Source organism: Phoca vitulina, unplaced genomic scaffold (genome assembly GCF_004348235.1).
Source record: "Phoca vitulina isolate PV1807 unplaced genomic scaffold, GSC_HSeal_1.0 scaffold8, whole genome shotgun sequence".
Classification (NCBI taxonomy): Eukaryota; Metazoa; Chordata; class Mammalia; order Carnivora; family Phocidae; genus Phoca; species Phoca vitulina.
Window position 1 is genome coordinate 47,118,839 of NW_022589711.1, and position 27,031 is coordinate 47,145,869.

General features: G+C 37.1%; 1 protein-coding gene across 3 annotated transcripts in view; it reads right to left on the reverse strand.

The window, feature by feature from the left end:
- SNX4 (sorting nexin 4) overlaps positions 1-27,031 on the reverse strand; it is a 72,551-nt gene that overhangs the window by 17,082 nt on the left and 28,438 nt on the right. For all 3 annotated transcript variants that reach the window (XM_032406750.1, XM_032406752.1, XM_032406751.1), the window contains exons 6-9: positions 26,397-26,452; positions 21,693-21,765; positions 13,173-13,234; positions 130-195 (exon numbers count right to left, since the gene is read on the reverse strand). In XM_032406750.1, the coding sequence (XP_032262641.1) occupies positions 130-195; positions 13,173-13,234; positions 21,693-21,765; positions 26,397-26,452 (257 nt within the window). The remainder of the gene's footprint in view (positions 1-129; positions 196-13,172; positions 13,235-21,692; positions 21,766-26,396; positions 26,453-27,031) is intronic.

Genomic DNA, 27,031 nt, shown 5'->3' on the forward strand with positions numbered 1-27,031 from the left:
GTGTAAGTCAGATCTGGATCCAGAGTATATAATATAAAAGCCAGCAAACTTGATAAAAACAGAAGAATCACTAACATTTCACCACTAGACTTCACCCTGGGTTTTACCTTAACTGCTCTAGGTACTTACACGTCCATATGGTGACCAGCACTCTGCAGTCCGTCCCCCATTTCTTTCTCTATGGCACTCCACTCACTAGGGAGAAAAAGATAAAACCAAACACACCATGAATTAGATATAGAATTTTTTTTAAAGATTTTATTTATTTGACAGAGAGAGACACAGCAAGAAAAGGAACACAAGCGGGGGGGAGTGGGAGAGGGAGAAGCAGGCTTCCCACTGAGCAGGGAGCCCAACGCGGGGCTCGATCCTAGAACCCCGGGATCATGACCTGAGCCGAAGGCAGACACTTAACCGACTGAGCCACCCAGGCGCCCCTAGATATGGAATATTTTCAAATGGGATATTTTATAAGGTTTTCTTTCCAGCTACCTTTTAAACAATGTAGTATCCGTATTTGGATTTATTTTCTGTGACTCAAATATGCTGCTTTCCCCTTAAGTTTAACAACTAAATGCAAGTGAAAGCTTTAAATTGTTAGTTCAAAAGTTGCTACCTGACACTGCTAAGTGCAAAGTAAGTATCACACAAAACAGCTTCTGCTTACAGACAACTTTCTCAGCTATGCTGCTATTTAAGTCAATTGTAGAGCTTTAGAAACTACGGATGCTAGCCCTGCTCTTGATCTACTTATTCAGAATCTCTGGGGTAGAGCTGAGATATGTATACTTTCTAAAGCTCCATGGATGATTCTGATGAACACATTTAAGCTAACAAAAAAAGACAACTGTACAGAAACATTAGGTACACAGGAAAGCTTCAATAATTGCACTAAAGTTGATGAGAAAGTCTACAGAACCGCAGATCACTGTTTTGTCATTTCTTTTTTTTTAAAAAAAGATTTATTTTATTATTTTTTTTTTTTTAAAGATTTTATTTATTTATTTGCGAGAGAGAGAATGAGAGACAGAGAGCACGAGAGGGAGGAAGGTCAGAGGGAGAAGCAGACTCCCCGCTGAGCAGGGAGCCCGATGCGGGACTCGATCCCGGGACTCCAGGATCATGACCTGAGCCAAAGGCAGTCGCTTAACCGACTGAGCCACCCAGGCGCCCCTATTTTATTATTTTTAAGTAATCTCTATACCAAACATGGGGCTTGAACTCAGAACCCGCGATCAAGAGTCACATAATCTACTGACTGAGCCAGCCAGGCGCCCTTTGTTGTCATTTCTACAAAATGCTTCTCATAGAAATTCCTTTTTATGGCAGTTAATTATGTATATTATAGTAAACTGAAAAAATAAATCTGCAATCCCAAATACCAAGAGATGACATAATTTGATACATTTCCTTCCAGTCTTTTTATTTACTCATTTTAACGTGGCTGAGATCATATGGTATACGCAATTTTGTATCATGCTTTTTTCCAGTGTTTTCCCGTGTTATTAAAACAATTTATTCTAAGCATTGTTTCATATGGCAACTCAGTTGTTTTTAAACCATTTTCCTGGCCATTCAGGTTATTTGTAATTTTTCTCCTACGTAAAGAATGCATAAGCCTCTTCAACTGCACCATATCATAAAAGAAAAAATTTTAAAACACTATTATTTTGTTAATATGTAGTTTCTATACATATTTTTATGTTGTTGAAATACCAGATTATATGCTTATAGTATTAGAAGAAAGAAAATCTCACATGATTTTTAATATTGTCAAAGCAAAACAAACATATAAATCACCTATGCAATACTATGGTTATGATTAAATAACAAAACAGGTAAGGCTCCCTCTAATAATTTTCCTTCCTTATATGTTTGTAACTACTCTCAAGATAGTAACAGCAAGTTAACCTTTTTTTTACTAAAGCCACATTTATAATGCCTACAGGACAATTCTGCTTTTACATACCTCAGTTACCTCATATTCAATATATCCAAAGCCCTGTTCTTCACATGAAAAAGGAACCTAAGGGTTTTGGCAGATGACAAATATAACTAGCCAAAAATGAAATGCAGCAATCACAGTTAATGTAACTGTAGGTCATGTTACCAGAATTTACGCCACGGGGCATCTGGGTGGCTCAGTCAGTTAAGCATCTGACTCTTGATTTTGGCTCAGGTCATGATCTCAGGGTTGTGAGATTGAGCCTTGTGTGGGACTCCATGCTGGGCATGGAGCCTGCTTAAGATTCTCTCTCTTCCTTTTCCTCTGCCCCTCTCCTTGCCCCAGCCTCTCCCCCCTTCTAAGAAAAAAAAAAAAAAGAATTAATGGATAGTCCAGATCAACTGTCTATTGGATATCCCAAAAATACTTCATCCATCTCATTAATCTTTGAGCACCTTACTATGTGCCACCAACTCAAGGCCAACATAACCAAATTTAATTCCTTTGTTTACCAAACAAGACTAAAAACTAGGTCAAGGAAGGTAGGACTCACACTTTATCACCTATGTATGCCTATTAAGCAGTTTAGAGCCTGATAAACACATGGTATTTATAGCTTGCAGGTAAAATGAAAAAATGAACCAATAAGTGAATTAATAAATGTGAGGAGGGAAACATGTACTGGATTCTATGTACCAGCACAAGACCTCAAGACCTATAGTCTTAGCCTTCTGCTACTCAAATTGTGGTCTACCAACAGCATCACCTAGAATTTCATTAGAAATGCAGGACCACAGGGACGCCTGGGTGGCTCAGCCAGTTGTCTGCCTTTGGCTCAGGCCATGATCCCAGAACCCTGGGATCAAGTCCCACAGCAGGCTCCTTGCTCAGCGGGGAGCCTGCTTCTCCCTCTGCCTGTGCTCCCCCTGCTTGTGCTCTCTCTCTGACAAATAAATAAATAAAATCTTAAAAAGAAAGAAAGAAATACAGGATCACAGAACCCATTTCAGATCTACTGTATCAAAATATTCATTTTACACACCTCTGTCACCTCAAATTCAATATATATAGTTCTCCAGGAGATCTGTATGCCCATTAAAATGCAAGCAGCACTACTAAACAAAAGGTTCTAACCTGGGGTCCAAGGATATGTCTAGGATTGGAAATAGAAAATGCTAACCAGTTTATAGGGGAGAGGAGGAACCATTAACATACAAGGAACTATTAAAGGGTAGTTGACTTAACATCAACATTGTAAGAGGAATAATTGAATCTTAAAGTACTTAATGGGTGGGTAAATTGTCACAGATGAAACAGATCAAAAAGGGCCTTGGATCCTTTGTAGAATCTGAGGAAAACTATGGACCTTTTCCCTAAGAAGGAAAAAAAATCACAAACAAAATTTGGCATGTAATTTCAGAAAGTTCTGACAACCTGAAGTCCATCTATGAACTACAGGGGCACGTGGCTGGTTCAGTCAGTAGAGCACGTAACTCTTGATCTCAGGGTTCTAGTCCGAGCCCCACATTGGGTGTAGAGATTATTTAATATTTTTAAGGGGTGGCTCAGTCAGTTAAGCACCCAACTCGTGATATCAGCTCAGGTCTTGATCTCAGGGTCGTGAGTTCAAGCCCCATACTGGGCTCCACTTAAAAAAAAAAAAAAAACAAAGCTGATGAAGCAGCTTTGTATTTCTTCCCCTCTCAAATTTCAAACCAAAAATAAAAACAAAGTAAGCTTTTTTCCAATTAAGTGGCACTCATCTTGAATTTTTTCATTACTCTTTTAGGTCAGCAGTACTCAAAAGATAAAAAAACACTTGCCCACCAACTGGCACTACTCAGCGATCCTCACTCACATTCCTAATTAATACCCTTAACAGTGCCTCTCAAACTGGGATACTTCGTAACGGATATTTGAAGCCATATGATAAACACGGCACACTTCTTCTGAAGAATGACTTTTACTTTTACATTTGAGGGGGAAAAAAGTTTTATATATATATATTTAAACAACCGTAGATGTTTTACAGAATAAAATGCAAATTTTGCATGTACATCAAGAACTCAAGCTTTCAAAGAGACTGCACTTGCCACAGCGCCTTCCAGCCAATCCCCGGTGGAGCTGCTAAGGGGAAGTAAAGGCGGGTGCCCTGTAACTTGTGCCACCAAGTTCAAGACTTCCCTGCATTTGAGATAGACTGCCCTATATCACTCCCCTCAAGCTTCCTAACCAAAGAAATCACCTGACTTGTTCTCAGCAGAGACACTTGCTTCACTGAGACAGAGACTGACTAACGTTGCCTCCTACAATTTACCACTCCTCTGCTTTAAGACAGCTCTGTATCTTCTCTGTCTTCTCTCCCATCCACCCTTTCATCCCTGTTCCCCTACACAAAACAAAACAGACTCTGTTTCTCCCCTTCAAGAATAACCTCAGGGACTTCCTTAAAAGGCTAACCAGTAACTTGCTGTCTTCCCTTCCTTAATATTTTCTTCTCATTCCTAGGACTACTGCAATAACATCATACCACTCAAACCAAACTGCTCTCCAAACTACCACCAAAGATTTACTTACCCGTTTCCCCTTTTCATCAGACTCAATTCCCCTACAGTGTAACTCCAACTTCTTGAAGTGTTCCCTTCACTTGCTTGACATTGTACACTCCCAGTTCTTCACCAATTTTCTAGTATCTCCCTCACTGGTTCTTTTTCTTTGCCTGATCCCCTTTTTAAAGATTTTTTAAAAATAAATTTTACACCCAATGTGGGGCTCAAACTCACAACCCCGAGATCAAAAGTTGCATGTTCTACCAACTGAGTCAGCCAGGGGCCCCTTTGCCTGATCCTTGAACACAGGAGGTATTTCCCAAGGTTTGGCCCTGAGTCTCTCACAGACTTACTCTAACCCTTTGACATTATCACCTAACCCTACATTTTCAAAAATCACTCTATTAGGATTCATCCTTTATACACAAATCATATTCTCACCAGCCTCTTAAACTGCTGATCCAAATTCCCAATTGCTTAACAGAAATCTTTAATTCAAGTGCAATCTATCCAAAACAGAACCCTTTCACTCATCCCTCAAACCTGCTATTTCTCCTACATTGTCTATCGCAACCTTTCTAGTCATTCAACTGCTTACAAGTTAAATCTTGGTAACCTAGCACCTACCATGGTAGCAGAAGTTCAGCAAATGTACCTATTAGCAACCACTCTGGTTCAGGTTCTTCATCACCTGCTTAAATTACCTCAACCACCTCTGGTCTCCCTGGCTCACTTTTCATAAAATATTTTAGGAACGCCTGGGTGACTCAGTCGGTTAAGTGCCTGCCTTCGGCTCAGGTCATGTCCTAGGCCCTGCGATGAAGTCCCACATCGGGCTCTCTGCTCCGTGGGGAGCCTGCTTCTCCCTCTGCCTCTGTCTCTCATGTATAAATAAATAAAATCTTTAAAAAAAAATATTTTAGATGTAAAGTGGTTTTCTATTAATTTATTGAGTTGGCAAAAAGACCAAACTTTAGAATATTTCATCACAAGAAATTAATGCAAATAATTTTCTTGAAATTTGATTCAACCAAGTGACCTTTTATCTACATGTTTCTCAAATTAATACAAGTCCATTTACTTATTATAATAAATGTGCTACCTTCAGGAGTGTCTGATTTATGTTAATTTTCTTTCTTTTTTTTTTTAAACATTTTATTTATTTGACAGAGAGAGCAGGAGACCACAGGCAGGGGGGGTGGCAGTGGGACAGGGAGAAGCAGGCTCCCCGCTGAGCAGGGAGCCTGATGTGGGGCTCGATCCCAGGACCCTGGGATCATGACCTGAGGTGAAGGCAGTCGCTTAACCGACTGAGCCACCCAGATGTCCCTTAAGGTTTTATTTTTAAGTAATCTCTACACCAAACACAGGGCTTGAACTTACAACCCCAAGATCAAGAACCACATGCTCTACTGACCGAGCCAGCCAGGCACCCTGGTGTTAATTTTCAAATGAGGATATTCCCAAGCTTAACTCAAGTTCAACTCTGGGAATATTTTAAAAATCAGGGCTGATGCATGTGAATAAATCTAAATGCAACTGTAGATAAGTCAAATGTAACGAAAGAGACTTCAGAAAGGTGATTACTATTTGCCTTTATTCCCATTATACTATTCCTTCATGTTTAGCCATATATTCCTGTTTACATTCTTACAATATCAATATACTTCTCTTCATGAAAAAATGTCTCTTCAACAAATGTGTTGGGAAAACTGGACAGACCACTTTCTTTCACCACACACAAAAATAAACTCAAAATGGATTAGGGGCACCCGGGTGGCTCAGTCGGTTAAGCGGCTGCCTTCGGCTCAGGTCACGATCCCAGGGTCCTGGGATCAAGCCCTGCATCTGGCTCCCTGCTCAGCAGAGGGCCTGCTTCTCCTTCTCCCTCTGCCTGCTGCTCTGCCTACTTGTGCTCTCTATCTCTCTGTCAAATAAATAAATAAAATCTTTAAAAAAAAAAAAAAAAGGATTAAAGACCTAAATGTGAGACCTGAAACCATAAAAATCCTTGAAGAGAGCACCGGCAGTAATCTCTGATATTGCCATAGCAACATTTTTTCTATATGTTTCCAGAGGCAAGGAAATAAAAGCAAAAATAAACTATTGGGACTACATCACAATAAAAAGTTTCTGCACAGCAAAGGAAACAATCAGCAAAACTAAAAGGCAACCTTCAGAATGGGAGAAGATATTTGCAAATGACATATCTGATAAAGGGTTAGTATCTAAATAAAGAACTGATACAACTCAATACACAAAAAACAAATAATCCAATTTAAAAATGGGCAGAAGACATGAATAGATATTTCTCCAAAGAAGACATACAGATGGCTGGCAGACATATGAAAAGATGTTCAACAACACGCATCATCAGAGAAACACAAATCAAAACTAAAATGAGATATCACCTCACACGAGTCAGAATGGCTAAAATCAAAAACACAAGAAACAGCAAGTGTTGGCTGAGGATGTGGAGAAAGCAAAACCCTCTGGCACTGTTGGTGGGAATACAAACTGGTACAGCCACTCTGGAAAACTACGGAGGTTCCTCAAAAAATTAAAAATAGAAATACCCTGGGGCGCCTGGGTGGCTCAGTCGTTAAGTGTCTGCCTTCGGCTCAGGTCATGATCCCAGGGTCCTGGGATTGAGCCCCGCATCGGGCTCCCTGCTCCACGGGAAGCCTGCTTCTCCCTCTCCCACTCCCCCTGCTTGTGTTCCCTCTCTCACTGTGTTTCTCTATCTCAAATAAATAAATAAAATCTTTAAAGAAAAAAAAATAGAAATACCCTATGATCCAGCAATCATACTACTTGAGTATTTACCCCCCAAAAATACAAAAACACTAAATCAAAGGGATACATGCACCCCCATGTACTGAAACATTATTTACAATAGCAAAACTATGGAAGCAGCCCAAGTGTACGTCAACTGAAGTATGGATAAAGAAGATGTGGTATATGTATACAATGGAGTATTATTTGGCCATAAAAAAGAATGAAATCTTGCCATTTGCAACAACATGGATAGAGCTACAGAGTACAATGCTAAATAAGTCAGTCAAAGAAAGACAAATACCATATGATCTCACTCATATGTGGAATTTAAGAAACAAAACAAATGAGCAAAAGAAAACAAAAAAGACAAGAGACAAACCAAGAAACAGGCTCTTAACTATAGAGAACAAACTGATGGTTACCAGAGGGGCAGCTGGTGGGGGGATGAGTTAAACAGATGATGGGGATTAAAGAGTACATTTATCATGATGAAAAAAATAAAAAAATTAAAAATGTCATATAATCCTGATATCATCCCAACCTGCATTTAGTTTCAATGTATTGATCAACCAAAGGCTTATGGATAATATGCTACTCTCACCAGTTAATTAAATATATTTGGCTCCGTATCTTACACCTGACATTCAAATAAATTGCAGATGAATCAAAAATTTATAAAACCACAAAAATATAGAAGGAATGAGAAGTATTTTTTATACTCCATAGTGAATAAAACGTCATTAAGATATACACAAAGGTCAGAGGCTATTGTTTTTGAAAGGAGAAAAATTAATAATTTATATGTAACTGAGTTTAATAAATAGAATATTTCTGTATATCAAAAGCCACCATAAGAAAAGTCAAAATACATAACAAAAGTGGAAAAAAAATTGCAAATCATTTCGCAAAGCCCTAATTCTCCCAAAAGATAAAGAACTCCTGTATATCAATTAAGAAAATTGAAACCAATCAACCCACTGCTTGTCCCTCTCCCTCCCCCTCTTCTCCTTCCCCCACTCGTGCGCTCTCTCAAAAATTTATTTTAAAAAAAGAAACTAATCAGCCCAACAGAAAAAAAAAGGGGCAAAAGATATGTAGATAGATTATGAAATAGGAAAAAAAAAGTCTGTTAACATAAGAAAAAAATGTTTGACTTCATTCATAATTAAAGAAATGCAAATTACAACTACAGTGAGAAACCATTCCTCATCATCAGTCTGGCAAAGACAAAACCTTACTAACATACTGTTGAATAATGGTGTAAGAAGACAGATACTAATACTTTGCTGGTGAGAGGTTAATAGCTTCTATGTAGGGCAATTTGGCAATATCTACCAAAACTACAAATGCTATCTATTATCCTCAAGAGTCAGTAACAACACTTGGAGAACCTGTAGAATTTTATCCTACAAACATACTCATACACATGTGAAATGACATGAACGAGAATATTTATTGCAGCAGTTAGTGAAATAACAGAAGACTAGAAATCATTAACAAGAAGAAATTGGTTAAATAAACTATGATCCTCCTCCTCCTTGATAAAACTCAATACAGTTATTTAATGATAACAATCTATCTTGGAGAGCAGTTCTTAAGTAAAAAAAAAGCAAGGTATAAAACAAGGCAACATAGCAATGTATACAACATGCTCCCTTTCCATGTTAAAAAAAAAAAAAAGAGGGAAAAATGCATGTGTTTGTATGTTAATATATTTATAGTATTACATTTTACAAGAGGGATACATAAGAAACCAAGAAAACTAGTATTAACTGTCTCAGAGAAGGAGACCTGGATGGTTAACAGAGAAGGGAGACATTTCAGTGTAAAAGCATTTATTCCTATTGAATTTTGTGCCATATGATTGGATTACCTATTTAAAAATGTAAAATGAATCATTTTTAAATTAATCCAATCAAAAGGACTTATAATGGAACATTAGCAAGGACATTTTCTTATAAAAAGATTTGGATAACAACTTCTAAGATGTCACAACCAAAATAATACACAGAAAAAAATCACAAAAGGTTCAAAAATAACCACAATATGCAAGCACTATACACAAGCAGATATTCTAAATTAATTAACACTAAAATTACTCCAAGACTGAAAAACTCATCTTGTAAAATCCTTCAGAAATTATAAAGTAATACCAAGAAAGAAAAAAAAGAATATCACTAATTCTATAAAACAGTGATTTCTAATGGAATCTTCTTAGGCATTCTGCCAACAAAGCAAAGGGCAGTGGTCACCGCTTCAGAGTAATTTCATTTTTATCTGCTCAATATATTGGATTTCTTATTTTTTATTGAAAGAAATACTTTTAAAAAAAACTATGAAAACTACTATTATAGGACATCATTTCAAAACAAAACTCTTTGATATTGATATCATTAGGAGCTAGTCATTTGAAAAGATAAAATTGGTAAACCTTTAGCCAGACTCAAGAAAAAAAGAGACTCAAAATCAGAAATTAAGGAGGAGAAATAAAAACCAACACCACACACACAAAAAGAAATCAGTAAGAATAAATTAGTGTAAATCAAAACCACAATGAAGTATCACCTTACGCTTGTCAGAATGGCTAAAATAAAAGACATAAGAAATAACAACAAAAAAACCCAACACCACAGATATAGAAAGAAATTACAAGAGAACATTATGAAAAATTATATATGCCAACAACTGAACAACCTAGAGGAAATGGGTTAAATTCCTAGAAATAGAGCCCTCCAAAACTGAATCAGGAAGAAATAGAAAATTTGAACAGACTGATTACTAGCAATGAAAATGAAACAGTAATTTAAAAAACTGCCAACAAACAAAAGTCCAGGATCAGATGGCTGCACAAGTGAATTCTACCAAACATTTAAGAAAGAGTTAATATGTATTCTCAAACTATTCCAAAAAACAGAAGAAGAGGGAAAACTTCCAAGTTCATTCTACGAGGCCAGCACTGTCCTGATACCAAAACCAGACAGATACTACCAAAACAAAACAAAACTACAGGCCGATATCTCTGATGAACATAAATGCAAAAGCTCTCAATAAAATATTAGCAAACCAAATCCAACAATAAATACATTAAAAGGGTCTTTCCCGACAGTCAAGTGGGGTTTATTCTAGCAATGCAAGGGTGGTTCAACATTCACAAATCAATCAACATGATACATCACATTAACAAGAGAAAGAATAAAAACCATACAATCATCTCCTTAAATGCAGAAAAAGCATATGATGAAGTATAACACCCATTCTTGATAAAAACTTTCAACAGAGTGGGTTTAGAAGGAACATACCTCAACATTAATAAAAGGCCATACATGAAAAACCCACAGTTAACATCATACTCAATGCTGAAAAACTGAAACATTTTCCTCTAAGATCAGTAAAGGAACAAGGATGTCAATTCTCACCACTGTTACAGGACTGGAAGTTCTAGCCACAGCCAAGCAGACAAGAAAAAGAAATAAAAGTCATCCAAATTGGTAAGGAAGAAGTAAAACTTTCACTATTTGCAAATGACATGATACTCCATATAGATAACCCTAAAGACTCCACCATAAAACTACTAGAACTGATAAATGAATTCAGTAAAGTTGCAGAACACAAAATTGATATACAGAAAACCACTACATTTCTGTACACTAATAATGCAGCAGAAAGAAAAATTAAGAACCATTTATAACTGCACTAAAAATAATAAAATACCAAGGAGATGAAAGACCTGTCATCACTGAAAACTATAAGACATTAATGAAAGCAACTGAAGAGGACACAAATAAAAAGACATTCCATATTCATGGACTGAAAGAAACAATATTGTTAAAAATGTGCCAAACCACCCAAAGCAATCTAGAGATTTAAATGCAATCCCTAACAAAATACCAAACAGCGGTTTTCATGGAACTAGAACAAATAATCCTAAAATCTGTATGGAACCACAAAAGACCCCGAATAACCAAAGCAATCTTAAGAAAGAAGAACAAAGCTGGAGGTATCACCACCCCAGATTTCAAGATATACTACAAAGCTGTAGTAATCAAAACAATATGGTATTGGCACAAAAACAGATACACAGATCAATGGAACAGAACAGAAGCCCAGATATAAACACACACTTATATGGTCAATCTACAATAAAGGAGGCAAGAATATACAATGAAAAAAAGAGAGTTTGTTCAACAAATGGTGCTGGGAAAACTGGACAGCTACATGCAAAAGAATGAAAATGGACCACTTTTTTTCACCACCCACAAAAATAAACTCAAAATGGATTAAGGACATAAATGCGAGACCTGAAACCATTAACTCTTAGAAGAAAATATAGGCAGTAACCTCTTTGACATCAGCCAAAGGAAATATTTTTCTAGATACGTGTCCTCAGGTAAGAGAAACAAAAGCTAAAATAAACTATTGGGACTACACCAAAATAAAAAGCATTTGTACAGTGAAGGAAACAATCAACAAAATGAATACACAACCTACTGAATGAAAGAAGATATTTGCAAATGATATATCTGATAAGGGGTTAATATCCAAAATATATAAAGAACCTATACAAACCAACAGCAAAACCCCACAAATAATCCAATTAAAAATAGGCAAAAGAAGCAAATAGACATTTTTTCCAAAGAAGACATACAGATGGACAACAGACACATGAGAAGATTCTCAACATCACTAATCATCAGGGAAATGCAAATCGAAACCACAATGAGGTATTACCTCACATCTGTCAAAATGGCTAGAATCAAAACGACAAGAGGTAACAAGTGTTGGTGAGGATGTGGAGAAAAAGGAATCCTCCTGCACTGTCGGTGGGGGTGCAACCACTACGGAAAACAGCACTGAAGTTCCTCAAAAATTAAAAACAGTATTACCATATGATCCAGTAATTCCACTACTAGGAATTTACCCAAATTTTCTTTACCCAAAGAAAACAAAAACACTAATTCGGAAAGATATATGCACCCCTATGAATGTTGCAACATTATGTATAATAGCCAAGATATGGAAGCAACCCATGTGTCCATCCATAGGTGAATGGATAAAGAAGATGTGAGATAGATATGTAAAAATATAAATATATAAATATATATCTAGCTCTCCTCTTCCTTATCCATTGTGTGTGTATACACATACACAATGGAATATTACTCAACCATAAAAAAGAATGAGGGGCGCCTGGGTGGCTCAGTCGTTAAACATCTGCCTTCGGCTCAGGTCATGATCCCAGGTTCCTGGGATCGAGCCCCACGTTGGGCTCCCTGCTCAGCGGGAAGCCTGCTTCTCCCTCTCCCACTTCCCTGCTTGTGTTCCCTCTCTCACTGTGTCTCTCTGTCAAATAAATAAAATCTTAAAAAAAAAATAAAAAAGAATAAAAAAGAATGAAATCTTGCCATTTGCAACAACATGAATGGACCTAGAGAGTATAACATTAAGTGAAATATGTCAGACAGAGGAAAACAAATACCATATGATTTCACTCATATGTGGAATTTAAGAAACAAAACAAAAAAAGAGAGACAGACAAAAAACACCCCAGACTCTTAAATACAAAGAACAAACTGGTAGTTGCCAAAAGGGGGTGCGGGACGTGGGAGGAGTGGGAAATGGGTGAAAGAGGTGAAGGGAATTAGGAGTACAGTCATCTTGATTAGCACTGAGAAATGTATAGAATTGTTGAATCATTACATTGTACAACTGAAACTAATTTAACACTGTATGTTAAGTACACTTGAATAAAAAATTAAGTAATTAATTATGCCATAACATAAAAAACAAATAAATAAAAACTAAACTACATTTCAGACCCATAAATTTTCAAGAATTATAGTTCTCAGGCAAAAAGCTAATTAGAGCTAATCATTTATTTTAAAAGTTTATATAATGCTTACCTGAAAACTCTCCCATAATTCCCATGCACTTTATATACACCATAGAGTCGATCTGCTACTCTCTGGAATAAATTTTTAAAAGAAATTACTATTAGATCAAAGTTATATATAGTTTACTCTTTAAAAAAAGAGAAATTTTATCCTCATTAAAAAAATGCTTAGTACAATAAACTTGGAAAATATGAAAAAGAAAAAACTTAAATTTCCCAAAGTCTCATCATGGGGGGAAAAAAACCTGCTGTCATCGTATTTATGTAATTGCTTTTATACACACACACACACACACACACACACACACACACATATATAAAAATAAAGAACATATATAAACATGTTTTAATTATTGTTTTAAAATTTCCTATATTAAAAGTGATAGGGGCACCTGGGTGGCTCAGTTGGTTAAATGTCTGCCTTCAGCTCAGGTCATGATCCCAGAGTCCCAGGATCAACTCCCGCATCAGGCTCCCCACTCAGCGGGGAGTCTGCTTCTCCCTCTGATGCTCTCCCCTCTCATGCTCTCTCTCTCTCTCTCTCTCTCAAATAAATAAATAAATAAATAAATGTTTTTTAAAAAAGTGGTAATATTTTTATCCAGCAGGTTAATATTCCTTTTAATAAATACCACTTTAATTAGTTGCATAAAATTCCATCTAGCAGTGTATAAAATACATAAGCACTCCTTGTTGGATATTTAGCTATCCTTAAGTTTTTTAGTATTACACATAATGTTTTAATAAACATGTCTGAGAATAAAGTTTTCCTAAATTTCAGATTGTTTCCTTATGATAAAGTCCTCAAAGTGGCATTTATCAGGGGGAAAAAAATAGAATTATAATTTAGATCGAGATGAAATATATACTGCCTAGCTATTCACACAAATTTTACAGAAGACAAAACACCATAAACTCTCCTCCAAAGTGTTAGAACATGAACTGAAGACCAAAAGTAATCCCACATAAAACCCTAAACCCTAAAAAATTTCACAAAAAAATTCTTGGTACACAGTTTCTAAATGTAAACCCTGAGGATAAATTATGTCCCTAATTCCTTACTTAAATGCGAATAATCTGAAGAATTAGGCGTTAACCATACAACAAATCCTAACCCTTTCAATACTTTCAGCTTAAAGTGAATGAACCAGCACTAAATACTTGGAGCGGGTGTAAGAGGAACATAAAATGTTTTCCATCTCTCCTTGGCTTGCCCACTAGACTAGGGAGCAGCACCCACAGGACTGCAGCTTGTTTCTGTAAAGTCTTATTAGAACACTCATGTCAGCATTGTCTATGGCTGCTTTCATAGCAGAGCTGAATAGATTTTACAGGGATCATATAGCCCAAAATATATAGAAAATATTTACTATCTGGCCTTCAGTAAAAGTCTGCCCATCACTGCATTAGACTCAGGACAAAGCTCATAGTCTTCATTCTGCTTGAAACATTCCAGAGTTGTCCCCAGACCTCTCAACTAATTTCTCTAAGGATGTTATTCCCCAATTATTTTTTGAGGCCTACAGAGAGTGTCAAAGGTTGTTTGCTTTTTTTTTTTAAAGATTTTATTTATTTATTTGACAGAGAGAGAGAGCACAAGTAGGCAGAGTGGCAGGCAGAGGGAGAGGGAGAAGCAGGCTCCTCACTGAGCAAGGAGCCCGATGTGGGACTCGATCCCAGGACCCTGGGATCATGACCCGAGCCAAAGGCAGACACTTAACCGACTGAGCCACCTAGGCGTCCCAGTTGTTGCTTTTTTTAAAGTTGTTCCATCATCAAGTAAGTTTGGGAGATAATAAAATTTAACACTTTTCTTTTCCACAGGACTTTTTAGACCTTTAACAACATATACGAATCATGACTATTTAAGAGAGATACGGTTTGCACTAGAAAACATCATACAGAACTGGCATTCCAGAGAATGTGAAATGGAAAATGCCATTCTAGACCACTAACTTTCCTAGATCTTTGTACTTTAAAGATCAAACCTCCTCTTGAAAGCTGAGCATTTTATCACCCACTAAGATATTAAGTATGAAAGAGAGGGAGAACACTTTTTAACCACGTAAGAACAGAAACTACAAGCAACTTAAGTACAAAATGCAGATCCAAAATAAATGTTCAAAGACAAAGTTTGGGGGTGCCTGGGTGGCTCAGTCAGTTAAGCATCTGCCTTCGGCTCAGGTCATGATCTCAGGGTCCTGGGATCGAGTCCTGAGCTGGGCTCCCCACTCAGCGGGGAGTCTGCTTCTCCCTCTCCTCCTACCCTTCCCCCCCTGCTCATGCTCGCTCTCTCTCAAATAAATAAAATCTTAAAAAAGAAAAAGACAAAGTTTGTAAATCCCAAGGACTTAAAAGCTTATTTCTTTAAAGTATATCACTCCTGGCAGCTGGTACAAAAGGATCTTCTACCATAATAATTAGAACTCTGAAAAATAATTTGATCCACAGAGCATGCCCAAAAGAGGTAAGAGTCTTCCTATACCAAAAAAGTGAGCAACCACAGGAGGAACTACCTACCCATGAACTAGACCACAGACACTCAGCACTCGTTATGAGACCAGTGTTTCTGGTATCAACTATTCATGGAAACAAATGGATCTAGCCAACTAAAACACAAAATGACTTGTACCTAGATCATTAAGCAGTGAAAAAGAAGATGAGGCACAGAGAAACTATAACCAAAAATTACCATTTCTAGAGAAAAGGAAAAGCAAAAATGGCAGAGAAATAAAACAGAAATGATAAAACCTAAAACCAAATTAATTCATTGGTCATTGGTAATCAAGATACTGGTGCCAGGGAAAAGGGGCTGTACCCAATGATTTAGTTCCGACTGCTATTCAATTTCCTTTCTATTGAGAAGTCTTTCTTTTTGAAAACTGATCATCTGACAGGGAAAGAGTGATACCTAGCAAATTCTATGACAGCAGAAGAAATGTGACAGACTCATCCAATCATTCTACACAGCTCAGAATCATTTGGAACTGTAAGAATGCCTTTTCTAACAAATAATGCAATATACGTTAAGAAAAAAAAAAAGAAGATAGCAGGAGGGGAAGAATGAAGGGGGGGAAATCGGAGGGGGAGACGATGGACTCTGAAAAACAAACTGAGGGTTCTAGAGGGGAGAGGGGTGGGAGGATGGGTTAGCCTGGTGATGGGTATTAAAGAGGGCACATTCTGCATGGAGCACAGGGTGTTATGCATAAACAATGAATCATGGAACACTACATCAAAAACTACTGATGTAATATATGGTGATTAACATAACAATAAACAAATTTTTTAAAAAAAGAATGCCTTTTCTATCCTCACTGAAGTAGTAGCTGATTTAATGCTAAAAAGGACAGTTTCAGGACATTCTATTAGATGATCTTATTTTGAAAATCTAGACATGCATAGTTTTTCTTTTCTTTTGAACTACTTCCTAAGGATTCAAAGATTATGAGATTTAACTATTGATACTTACTGCCACAGTGGTTCCCAAACGAGCTGCATGTAATACTTTATACTGTCACCATCACTAAATATTTCAGAACGCCAGAGATTACCATCCTTAGGACAAACATGTCAAGTAGTATCTTAATAATTATAATTTATAGTATCTGCAAAGTTAAACGTTCCCCCCTCCCTTTTATTTTTTATTTTTTTAGAAGAGATCCCCTTCCTCTATTTTTTTTTTTTAAGATTTTATTTATTTGACAGAGACACAGCGAGAGAGCAAGAGAGAGAGAGAGAGAGCACAAGCAGGGGGAGGGGCAGAGGGAGAGGGAGAAACAGGCTTCCCATGGAGGAGGGAACCTGATGCAGCTCCAGCCGAAGGCAGACGCTTAACAACTGAGCCACCCAGGTGCACCTCCCCCCTCCCTTTTAAATTTGATCTCTCCCTAAAGAGGCAGCATATACTGTAGTAGGAAATATGGGATCTGCAGTCAGACAAATGTGAGTTCAAATTCCAGCTCCTTCTTACTTTAGGGTTTGACTTTGGAGATTTATTAAGCCACTTCAAGCCTTGTTATTATATCTTTCAATATGGAAATGACCTTCATCATATAACTTTGTGAGGATTAGATGAGATGACATTTGTTAAGGGTCCTGGCAATAAGGAGGATGACTCAATGAAAATCAGTTTTCTTCTTGCTCAATCTACTTGAATTCATGTCCTCTGTCAATATACCATTTGTAGGTAGTTAAGAGCATGGGCTCTTGAGTCAGGCAAAAGTAGAAATTCTGGCTCCACACATCTATTATAGTGTGGTATCAGACAAATTATTTTTAATTTCATTTAGTACATTTCCTTTGCCTCTGTTCCTAATCTACAAATGAGGACAGTAACAGTACTATCTTTAAAGGGCTATTGTGGGAACTTGATAAGAATATTATATAATACGCTTGAGCACTGGTTGATATACAGATCAATATTATTTTTCCATTGTTATTTGTTTTTCTTTTTAAAGATTTATTTATTTATTTACCTGACAGAGAGAGAGACAGCGAGAGAGGAAACACAAGCAGGGGGAGTGGGAGAGGGAGAAGCAGGCTTCCCGCCGAGCAGGGAGCCCGATGCGGGGCTCGATCCCAGGACCCTGGGATCATGACCTGAGCTGAAGGCAGACACTTAACGACTGAGCCACCCAGGTGCCCCCTTTCCGTTGTTATTTACAAGACAGAAATTATTTCATCTGAGTCTCATAATTCTATGAATAAGGCACCTTCATATAACAAATATTTATTCAGTACCTACTATGTGCCAGGCAGATATTCCCATTTTTTTAGCTCGATTTGTCTGAAGGACCCAATAAATGGCAGAGACACAGTCCAAAGCCAGCTCCTCTCAGTCCAAGGCCACCCACTCTTTCTGGTTGTTCTATTTTGATAAATATTTAACTCTTTAACCAATCTAAAACTTATTTTTTGCCTTTTCTACTTTCAAAAGAATTCTCCTTGATAGAAAAGATAGTCAAATAATTCTGTTTTCCTTCATCTGTTAAGAATTCATCCTCTGGGGGCGCCTGGGTGGCTCAGTCGGTTAAGCGGCTGCCTTCGGCTCAGGTCATGATCCCAGGGTACTGGGATCGAGTCCCGCATCGGGCTCCCTGCTCGGTGGAGAGCCTACTTCTCTCTCTCCCTCTGTCTGCCGCTCTGCCTACTTGTGCTCTCTATCTCTGTTAAATAAATAAAAATCTTAAAAAAAAAAAAAAAAAAATTAATCCTCTGTCTCAAAAATAAAATACAATAATTAAATAAAAGAATTCATCCTCTGTCTCAAACAGTGTCTAAGCCTTCTTCTCTTGACATTCTGTCTGTTACAAAAGGCCCTTCCTGTGGTGCGTTGGGACTTTAAGCTTTCATTTTTACTTTTCTGTTACTGTCCATGATTAAATAGCCTTTCTCCCAATTTTAGAAAAATCAAAATTTTAGCTAATCAGAAAGCATCCTGTATTGTTCACTGGCTTTTCTCTCATTTATTCACTCAGAATTTCAATTTGATTCACAGATCAAGTGCTGCCTTTCCTTTCAAGAGCTCAAGCTATCTTTAATGTCATTAAAGTTTCTGAAGCCTGTTTTCATAAAGTTAAAGATGGGGTGCCTGGCTGGCTCAGTCGGTAGAGCATTTGAGTCTTGATGCCACATTGGGTATAGAGATTACTTAAAATAAAATCGTAGGGATGCCTGGGTCAGTCGGTTAAGTGTCTGCCTTCGGCTCAGGTCATGATCTCAGGATCCTGGGATCGAGCCGCGCGTCAGGCTCCCTGCTCAGCGGGGAGTCTGCTTCTCCCTCTGCCCCTCTCCCCCCTCGTGTGTGCTCTTTCTAATAAAAAAATAAAATCTTTAAATAAATAAATAAATAGAATCTTGAGCAAAAAACAAACAAACAAAAAGCTTGGGATAAATATCTATACCCAGAATTCTCTTACTTATGTATTACAAATTCTTTGATGACGAGGTTGTTTTCTTTAAAGGTTCTTTTCACATATACATTACTAACCAGTTCTCCCTGGTTGGTTATGATTAAATTCAAGAAGCAATTTATCTTAACTATAGAGAACAAACTGATGGTTACCAGAGGGGAGGTGGGTGGGGTATGGGTGAAACAGGAGATGCGGATTAAGGAAAGCATTTGTTGTGATGAGCACTGGGAATTGTTGAATCACTATATTATACACCTGAAACTAACATGACACTGTAGGTTAACTATACTGGAATTTAAAATAAAAGAAGCAATTTCTGTTTTTTCAGATTCTTCTTAAACATAAAAATGTCAGCATATACATTCATTTGTTCCTTCATTCAATGTATTATAATATATAGTGAGTGTCTATGAGTTGGACGTTATTCCAGGGATTTAGCAGCGAGAAAACAAACCTGCTCTTGTGGAGCTCACATGTCCTAGTAGGGGAGCTCAGTAACAAATTAGAACACGATGTCAGACGGTGTTGCTATAAAGACAACGGCAATGACAGAGTATGACAGAGAAATGACAGAAAATGATAGAAAATTGCATCTTATTTTATGTAAGATGCCCAGGAAAGATTTCTCTGAGGGAGGCATTTGAGATAAGAAATGAATGACAAAAGAGAATAGGCCAAGAGAGGTTCTTGAAGGTGGGGCATGTGGGAAAAGTGATACGGGCATGAGGAAGAGCAAATAAAAGTCCTAGGGCAGAAACAAATTTGATATGGTTAAATTTTGCCATAATCTTTAAAGGTTATTAAATATTAATCACATTTAAAAATACACTTTCAGCAGAAAACAACACATAATCACTATGGTTATCTTGCCTTGTGACAATTTTACTTGTTTTTTATGAAAGCATCATGTATACCTTCCTTCAGGCTAAATGATCTGTAATAGTCTCACAGCAATGACAATTACGTCTCCCTCCTTTAGGTCTCACTTAAATTTACTACCTATACTTCACAGATTTTCTGAGTGTTTAACCATTACATTCTGCTCAATTCACACTCATCTCGGAGATTTCTGATAAATCTGATTCTAGCTGGTTTTTCTGCTTTGTTCTTTAGTTTTCTTCTGGGTCTGAAAGACTGTTTGAGAACTTCTCAATACCTGGGGTTAGTCATGTGAGTGTACAATTATGTCCCTCTGCCTACTCGAACTCCCAGAACTGTTAACCTTCCTGCTAAACAAGGCTTTCTACAGCGTTCCCCACCCTTCCCTTTGGTTGAAGGCCTTTAAAAAGGATACAGCTTTCACAATCAGCCAGACCTCTAATTTAAATCGATTCTCCAAGGTTTCTAGCATAAAAGACAAAGCTATATGAATTATTCTTCCAGTCTTCTGGGGTGTCTCTGTCCCCCCTACCCCCAACTTTCCACAAGAACTGTTGTCTAATTACCTTATCAATCCACAGCTTCCCAATACCCAGTTCTTGACTCTAGCCTACTAATTCTCACAGGTACCTTTTCTTTTATTAGAAAGTATCTCATAATTTATTTAGGGAGTCTAATGGTACTCTGAATGGTTAAACAGAAGATTGGGCCAATATAAAGATACTCAAAAGGATTTTTTTCTCTTATTTTATTTTTTTATACTTTTTATCATAGAAATCTTCAGTCATACAAAAAGTAGAGAACAGTAGAACATACTTCCATTTCCCAACACCTACCTTCAACAATTATTATATGGCCAATCTAGTTTCATCTAAAACTGCCCCCACTTTCCACTCCTCACCAGTAGATGCTCTCATTAAAACAAATCCCAGATAATGTATTTCAAGAGGATTCCAATCACTGTAAGTTGTGATCCTAGACCTGGTATCCCAGTATCTTTCAGTCTTTTTTTTTTTTTTTTAAAGATTTTATTTATTTATTAGAGAGAGAACATGAGCTGGGGGAGGAGCAGAGGGAAAGGGAGAAACAGACTCCCCACTGAGCAGGAAGCCAATGCAGGGCTCAACCCCAGGACTCCAGTATCATGACCCGAGCTGAAGGCAGACTCTTAACCGACGGAGCCACCCAGGTGCCCCTTTCAAAGTCTCTAGCACAGCCAAGTTCTAAGGGCTCCATGTCTACCAGAGCCCAACCATATGGCTAAGTTCAGTGATTATGCCTCAATTTCTAATTTCTTTTGTCATGGCAGACCATTACCCCAAACAAGTTTATTTAGGAGAATTTAAGAGCACAGGCACAGGATAGCCTAACATATATAAACTATTTCACTATTTAAAAAAAAAAACCTTGAAAGTACAAGGATATCACTGCATGTCGATCTAAACTCCCACACTTACTTAATTATATTCCAACACTGAAAGGATAGGCCTTTGACAAGATGTCAAAACAACCATATACAAACTACAGAGAAAACAACAGGCTAAAAACCTTCAAGTTGTTTATGCCAGAAAACATTTCACTTTTTTTTTAAAAAATGCAGTTTGGATGAGGAACAGGCCAAATCTGAATGCAAAAACCAGCTATTCATCATAAACACCATCCATTATTTAAAAATGTGATTAGGCGAGAAGCACTTCCTTATGAATGTGTGTCACAAAGCCCTGGGGACCACTTACAGCTCTGACTCGAAGAAGATGTGAGATGACAGACTGCAGCTCATCACTGTAGTGTTTCAGTTCAGTAAATCTCCTGAAACAGGACAGAAAGAAAACATCATTGTTTTCTCATGAAAGCAAGTCAAAAACTGAAAGACAAAACAGCATTTCCTGAGAACAACAAAACTGATTCTATTTAACTATATGCTGGCTTTATGTACACACCAATACAAATTCAAAAAACTTTAAAATAAAACCACCATATTTTCTTTTGATCTTTTTAAGGATAAGGAAAGATGTCATACTTCATAATTTTTACTGTGAAACTGAGATAGAGATAAAATTTGTTTGTCTGAAAAGTTCCTTGAAAAAATTCCTGGCGCTCAACTCATGGTCTTGAACCTCAATCTTCATGCTGCTCAGTAATCTTTGTTTCCCTAATCTAATAACCACCATTCTGCGTAAAGATGTGAAGCTTCTGATACCACCACCTGTCGCTCTCCAACCAACCTTCACACATTAAACACAGCCATTAGTAGGATCTCCTGCCAGTAAACACATCTACCGCTATTATTTCTTCCTTCCCTCGAGGACCCTTCTTCCCATCAATACTCTAGATTCTACCCCAGCTATACCCCATATTCCTATTTTCTAACTTCCACTCTCTGCAAGCTCCTTCTCATTAGCATATCAATTACCTCTCCTATACTAAAATACATACACACATTCCCTTGACAACACACCCAACTGCTAACACACCCTCATACCCACGCCTCTCACGGGCACACTTTGACAAGGTATTCTCTCAAGCAACCACCACCTCCCATTCACCGTGCAGCCCCCTGCCATCTAGTTTTGCCTCCAGCACCAGAGTATAGAAATACTCCTGACAAACACACTAACTATTCTCATGTTGCTAAAATCCAACGACATCCTTTAGTCCTCATCTTTCTTGGTCCTTTCAGCAGTGTAACAGCTGACCTCACCCTCCTCAAAAATTTGTTCCCTTGACACCAGTTTCATTTTCTCATGATTTTCCTTTTACTCTCTGGTTATGCCTGAAGTCTCTCTTGCAGTATACATTTCCTTTACCCACCTGTTACACCTCCAACTTTAGCGCGCAAAGAACCTCTAAAGTGTTTGTTAGAAACGCTACCAAGGGCCCCTCGGTAGGAGAGGGCTGTGAACAAACAAAACTGTACACAGAGGCCTTAGTGGGACTCAGAAAGCTGAAGGTTTAACAAGCCCAACCCACAGGATTCAGATGCTACTAATCCTCTGATTACACTTTGGAAAACACCCTCAAAGTGTTGGCACTCCTTGGGGTCCAATCCTGGGTCCTCAGCCATCTTAATAATCAATCTTTCAATCTAAACACTCTATGTGACTTATCATTCACAAAGCTTCACAATTATAATGTACATGCTACTGAATTCCAAATTTCCACCTCCTGCCCAAATCTCTCTCCTAATAAACACCAGATCTGTAACACCAACTGACTAGCAGACATTTCTACTTGCTTCCATACCCAAAGCTCAACTTATCTTCCCCTATCCCTCCCAAATCTCTCTTCCCTGTATTCCCTAGCACTCTAAAGAATGAAACCTGGGTGCCACCTGTATTTTCTGCCCCCCTCTTTCACCCCCATTCATTCTACTAATCTCTTGGTCTACCTCCTAAATATTGCCCAAATATTGTCTAAATATTGCCACATAAAAGTAGAAGACTCGAGGTCCATCTCCAAACTGCTCTTTAACAGTCTAGTTTGAAGAAACATATCTTATTTATTTATTTATTTTTAGTAATCTCTACACGGAACGTGGGGCTCGAACTCACGACCACAAGATCAAGAGTCACATGCTCTTCCAACTGAGCCAGCCAGGCACCCCAGTTTGAAGAAACATAAACATGCGTGAAGCTAGTATCATTTTGGTAATCCCTCTAAAACAATCTTTCTGGTTTTCTACATTTTAAGAAAGGACAGAATAAAAGTATCTTAATGATGTAAACTATTTTAGTAATGGTATGAATAATAATTATATATTGGGCCAGCTAGACCCAGTATATAAAATATATATATGACATAGCTAGAACAGAGATTCTGTACGTGAAGAATCTGTTTTAACAATGAATGATATAGGAGTGCCTGACTGGCTCAGTCGGAGGAGCATGTGACTCTTGACCTTGGGGTCATGAGATCGAATCCCATGTTTGGTGTAGAGATTACTTTAAAATAAATAAATAAATAAATCTTTAAAAAAAAAAAACCCAATGAATGACATAGACAATCCTCTTATCTAGAACTTAAGGCAAATAAATTCTATTACTAATTATACATTAATTATACACTTCATAAGAACAGAAGCAAAAAACTGCTTGGTTATGTTATTGGTCATATCAAATTTAAAATTCTATAATAATATGGATATTAAATAAAATTTTACAATCCAGGAACCTGGTTAGGCCAGAAAAGGGAAGACAACATTCAACTGATAAAATTTTTCATTAAATTGAAAAACATTCAATTGAACACATATTAAAATATTAATTTAAAAACAGTCTCATCTACATGCTCCTCAAATGAATGTACATCCACCAAAGTCATAAAGCTAGCTAGCCTACTAGGTTTCTCAAAGCTTTTTTTGGAGGGTGACTTAAAATTTTAGTTCTTTACCTAGAGAACATCTCTTATATACCATGTGTCATTATAACCTTTATAATGAAACCTCAGTAAAACCTTAAATGCATATTACTAAGTGAAAAACACCAATCTGAGAAGGCTACATACTGTCTATGACATTCTAGAAAAGGCAAAACTATGGAGATCACTGGTTGCCAGGGGCTGGGAGGGAGGGATAAATAGGCAGACCACAAAGGATTTTTAGAACAGTGAAAATACTTGGGGTTTTTTGTTGTTTATTTTTATTTATTTTTTTAATTTTAAGTAGGCTCCACGCCCAAAGTGGGGCTTGAACTCACGACCCTGAGATTAAGAGTCATGTGCTCTATGGACTGAGCCAGCCAGGCGCCCCAGGACAGTGAAAATATTTTGTATGATACTATAATGATGAATACGTGTCATTATAAATTCGTCAAAACCCATACAATATGCAACACCAAGAGAGAACCCTAATGTAATGTCTTTGGGTGATAATAGTGTGGTCAATATACGTTAATCAATTGTAACAAATGTACCATTCTGGTGGGGGATGTTAATAGTGGGGGTGACTGTGCATGTGTGGGGGCAGAGGGTATATATGGGACCTCTGTGCTATCCATTCCATTTTTCTGTAAAACTAAAACTCCTCTCAAAAGTCTATTAAGGGGCACCTGGGTGGCTCAGTTGGTTAAGCATCTGTCTTCGGCTTGGGTCATGATCTCAGGGTCCTGGGATCAAGTCCCACATCAGGCTCCCTGCTCAGCAGGGAGTCTGGTCTCCCTCGCCCTCTCCCTCTGCCCCTACCCCTGCTCATGCTCTTGCTCTCTCAAATAAATAAATAAAATATTTTTTAAATAAATAAATAAGGCTGGGGCGCCTGGGTGGCTCAGTTGGTTAAGCGGCTGCCTCAGGCTCAGGTCATGATCCCAGAGTCCTGGGATTGAGCCCCGCATCGGGCTCCCTGCTCAGTGGAGAGCCTGCTTGTCCCTCTCCCTCTGCCTGCCGCTCTGCCTACTTGTGCTCTCTATCTCTCTGTTAAATAAATAAATTAAAATCTTTTAAGAAAAAAAAAAAAAAAATAAATAAATAAATAAATAAGACTATTAAAAAAAAAACCCTCAATGGTTACCATCACAATTTCCTGATCACCAAAATTTTAAATATTTATTTATATTTTATATTCAAAATGTATTATTAAAAATCAAAGGCATTATGTTAATGTGTTATGATTTATAAAGTCAGGCATAATACGTTATCAAACTATGCAAACCTGGCATTTGGTAAGAATTTACACCACATAGAAATTAATGCTGAAGGCTTAACTAGAGAAATTCTAACACATCTCATGAGCTTCGAAGGCAAAAATGGAAAAGCCTCATCTGCCTGAGCACCTTCCTATTTGAAAAATTTAGCTGAATCAAAGGCCAGGTAAAGGTCCATATAATGAAAAACCTGAATTATCCACCCAATTCAGAGAATGAGTAAAACCAAAATATTAAGAAATGCCTAGGTCCCAGCCTAAGGAAATTTTTTTCTGAATGCACAGGCTTCCTTTATTATAGAAATGGTCTCACAAACACCAAACTGATGTTAATGAAGTAAGTGTCATATAAATACATCTCCATGAAATTATTATACTAGTACGCATTTATCAAGTTTTCTTGGCATACAAGTAGTTTATTATTAAATATATACACAATATATAATAATCTTATCTTGAGATTTATACATATTTGACAAGCAAAGTCATATAAGAAAAATGATTTCATATGAAATTAAAAATTACTTCTCTTATTTTTCTGATTATCTTCAACAACACTTTAATAAATACTTGTAGGAAAAAGCAGTGGTTTAATTTTCTAAAACTTCAGTTACTTGCAACCTTAAACCCAATTAAGTTACCAAATCTCAAAATCAGTTTTAACTGTAAGAGGATTTCACTAAATGTGAATTACTATTTAAAATAGTTAGCAAATAAAGTGCATACATTCAGAAATGAAAAATTAAATAAATTGATAGGCACCATTCAAAACAACATTGTAACTGTTATTAAAACAAAACCTTACTTGTCTGGGTTTTTCACTCTGAATGTTGCATTAAGCGCTTTTAACCTGGAGTCTGCCTGGAAAAAATAATTTGTTCACTTAATACAATTACATTTCAGGGTATAAATCCAAACAGTTTTACTTTCCCTTTAGAATTAAGATGCTCAAGTACAGTTTTCGTCATATCATTTGTGTCAAACACATAAACATATCTAAAAAAAAAGAAAGCTTAGTAATTATTTTTGAAAACACTACAAAAACAATGTTTTAATAAATTAAACTGAATACATGGCATTCAATGGTACCAAAGTAAAACAATTATAAACATCAACACACTAATAGATATATATACATAGCTCTGCATTATCACAAGTCAGAATAGGTCATGGGAAAAAAGTAGTTTACCTTTCTCTAAATCAAGAAAAACAATGATAAACTAAATAAAACGACCACTCTGAAGCATATGCATTACTGCATACGCAGGTGGTTCCCAGATGGAATCCAAACCAAATGTACACTGTTTTTTTCACTGTCATGATCAGTATTTTAAAAAAGAAGTATGGAAATACCTGTACTAAATACTATACACTAAAGTAAAACGAAATGACATTAAATTAGTTTCTATCTAGCTGACAGAAAATGTTACAACTTTTTAA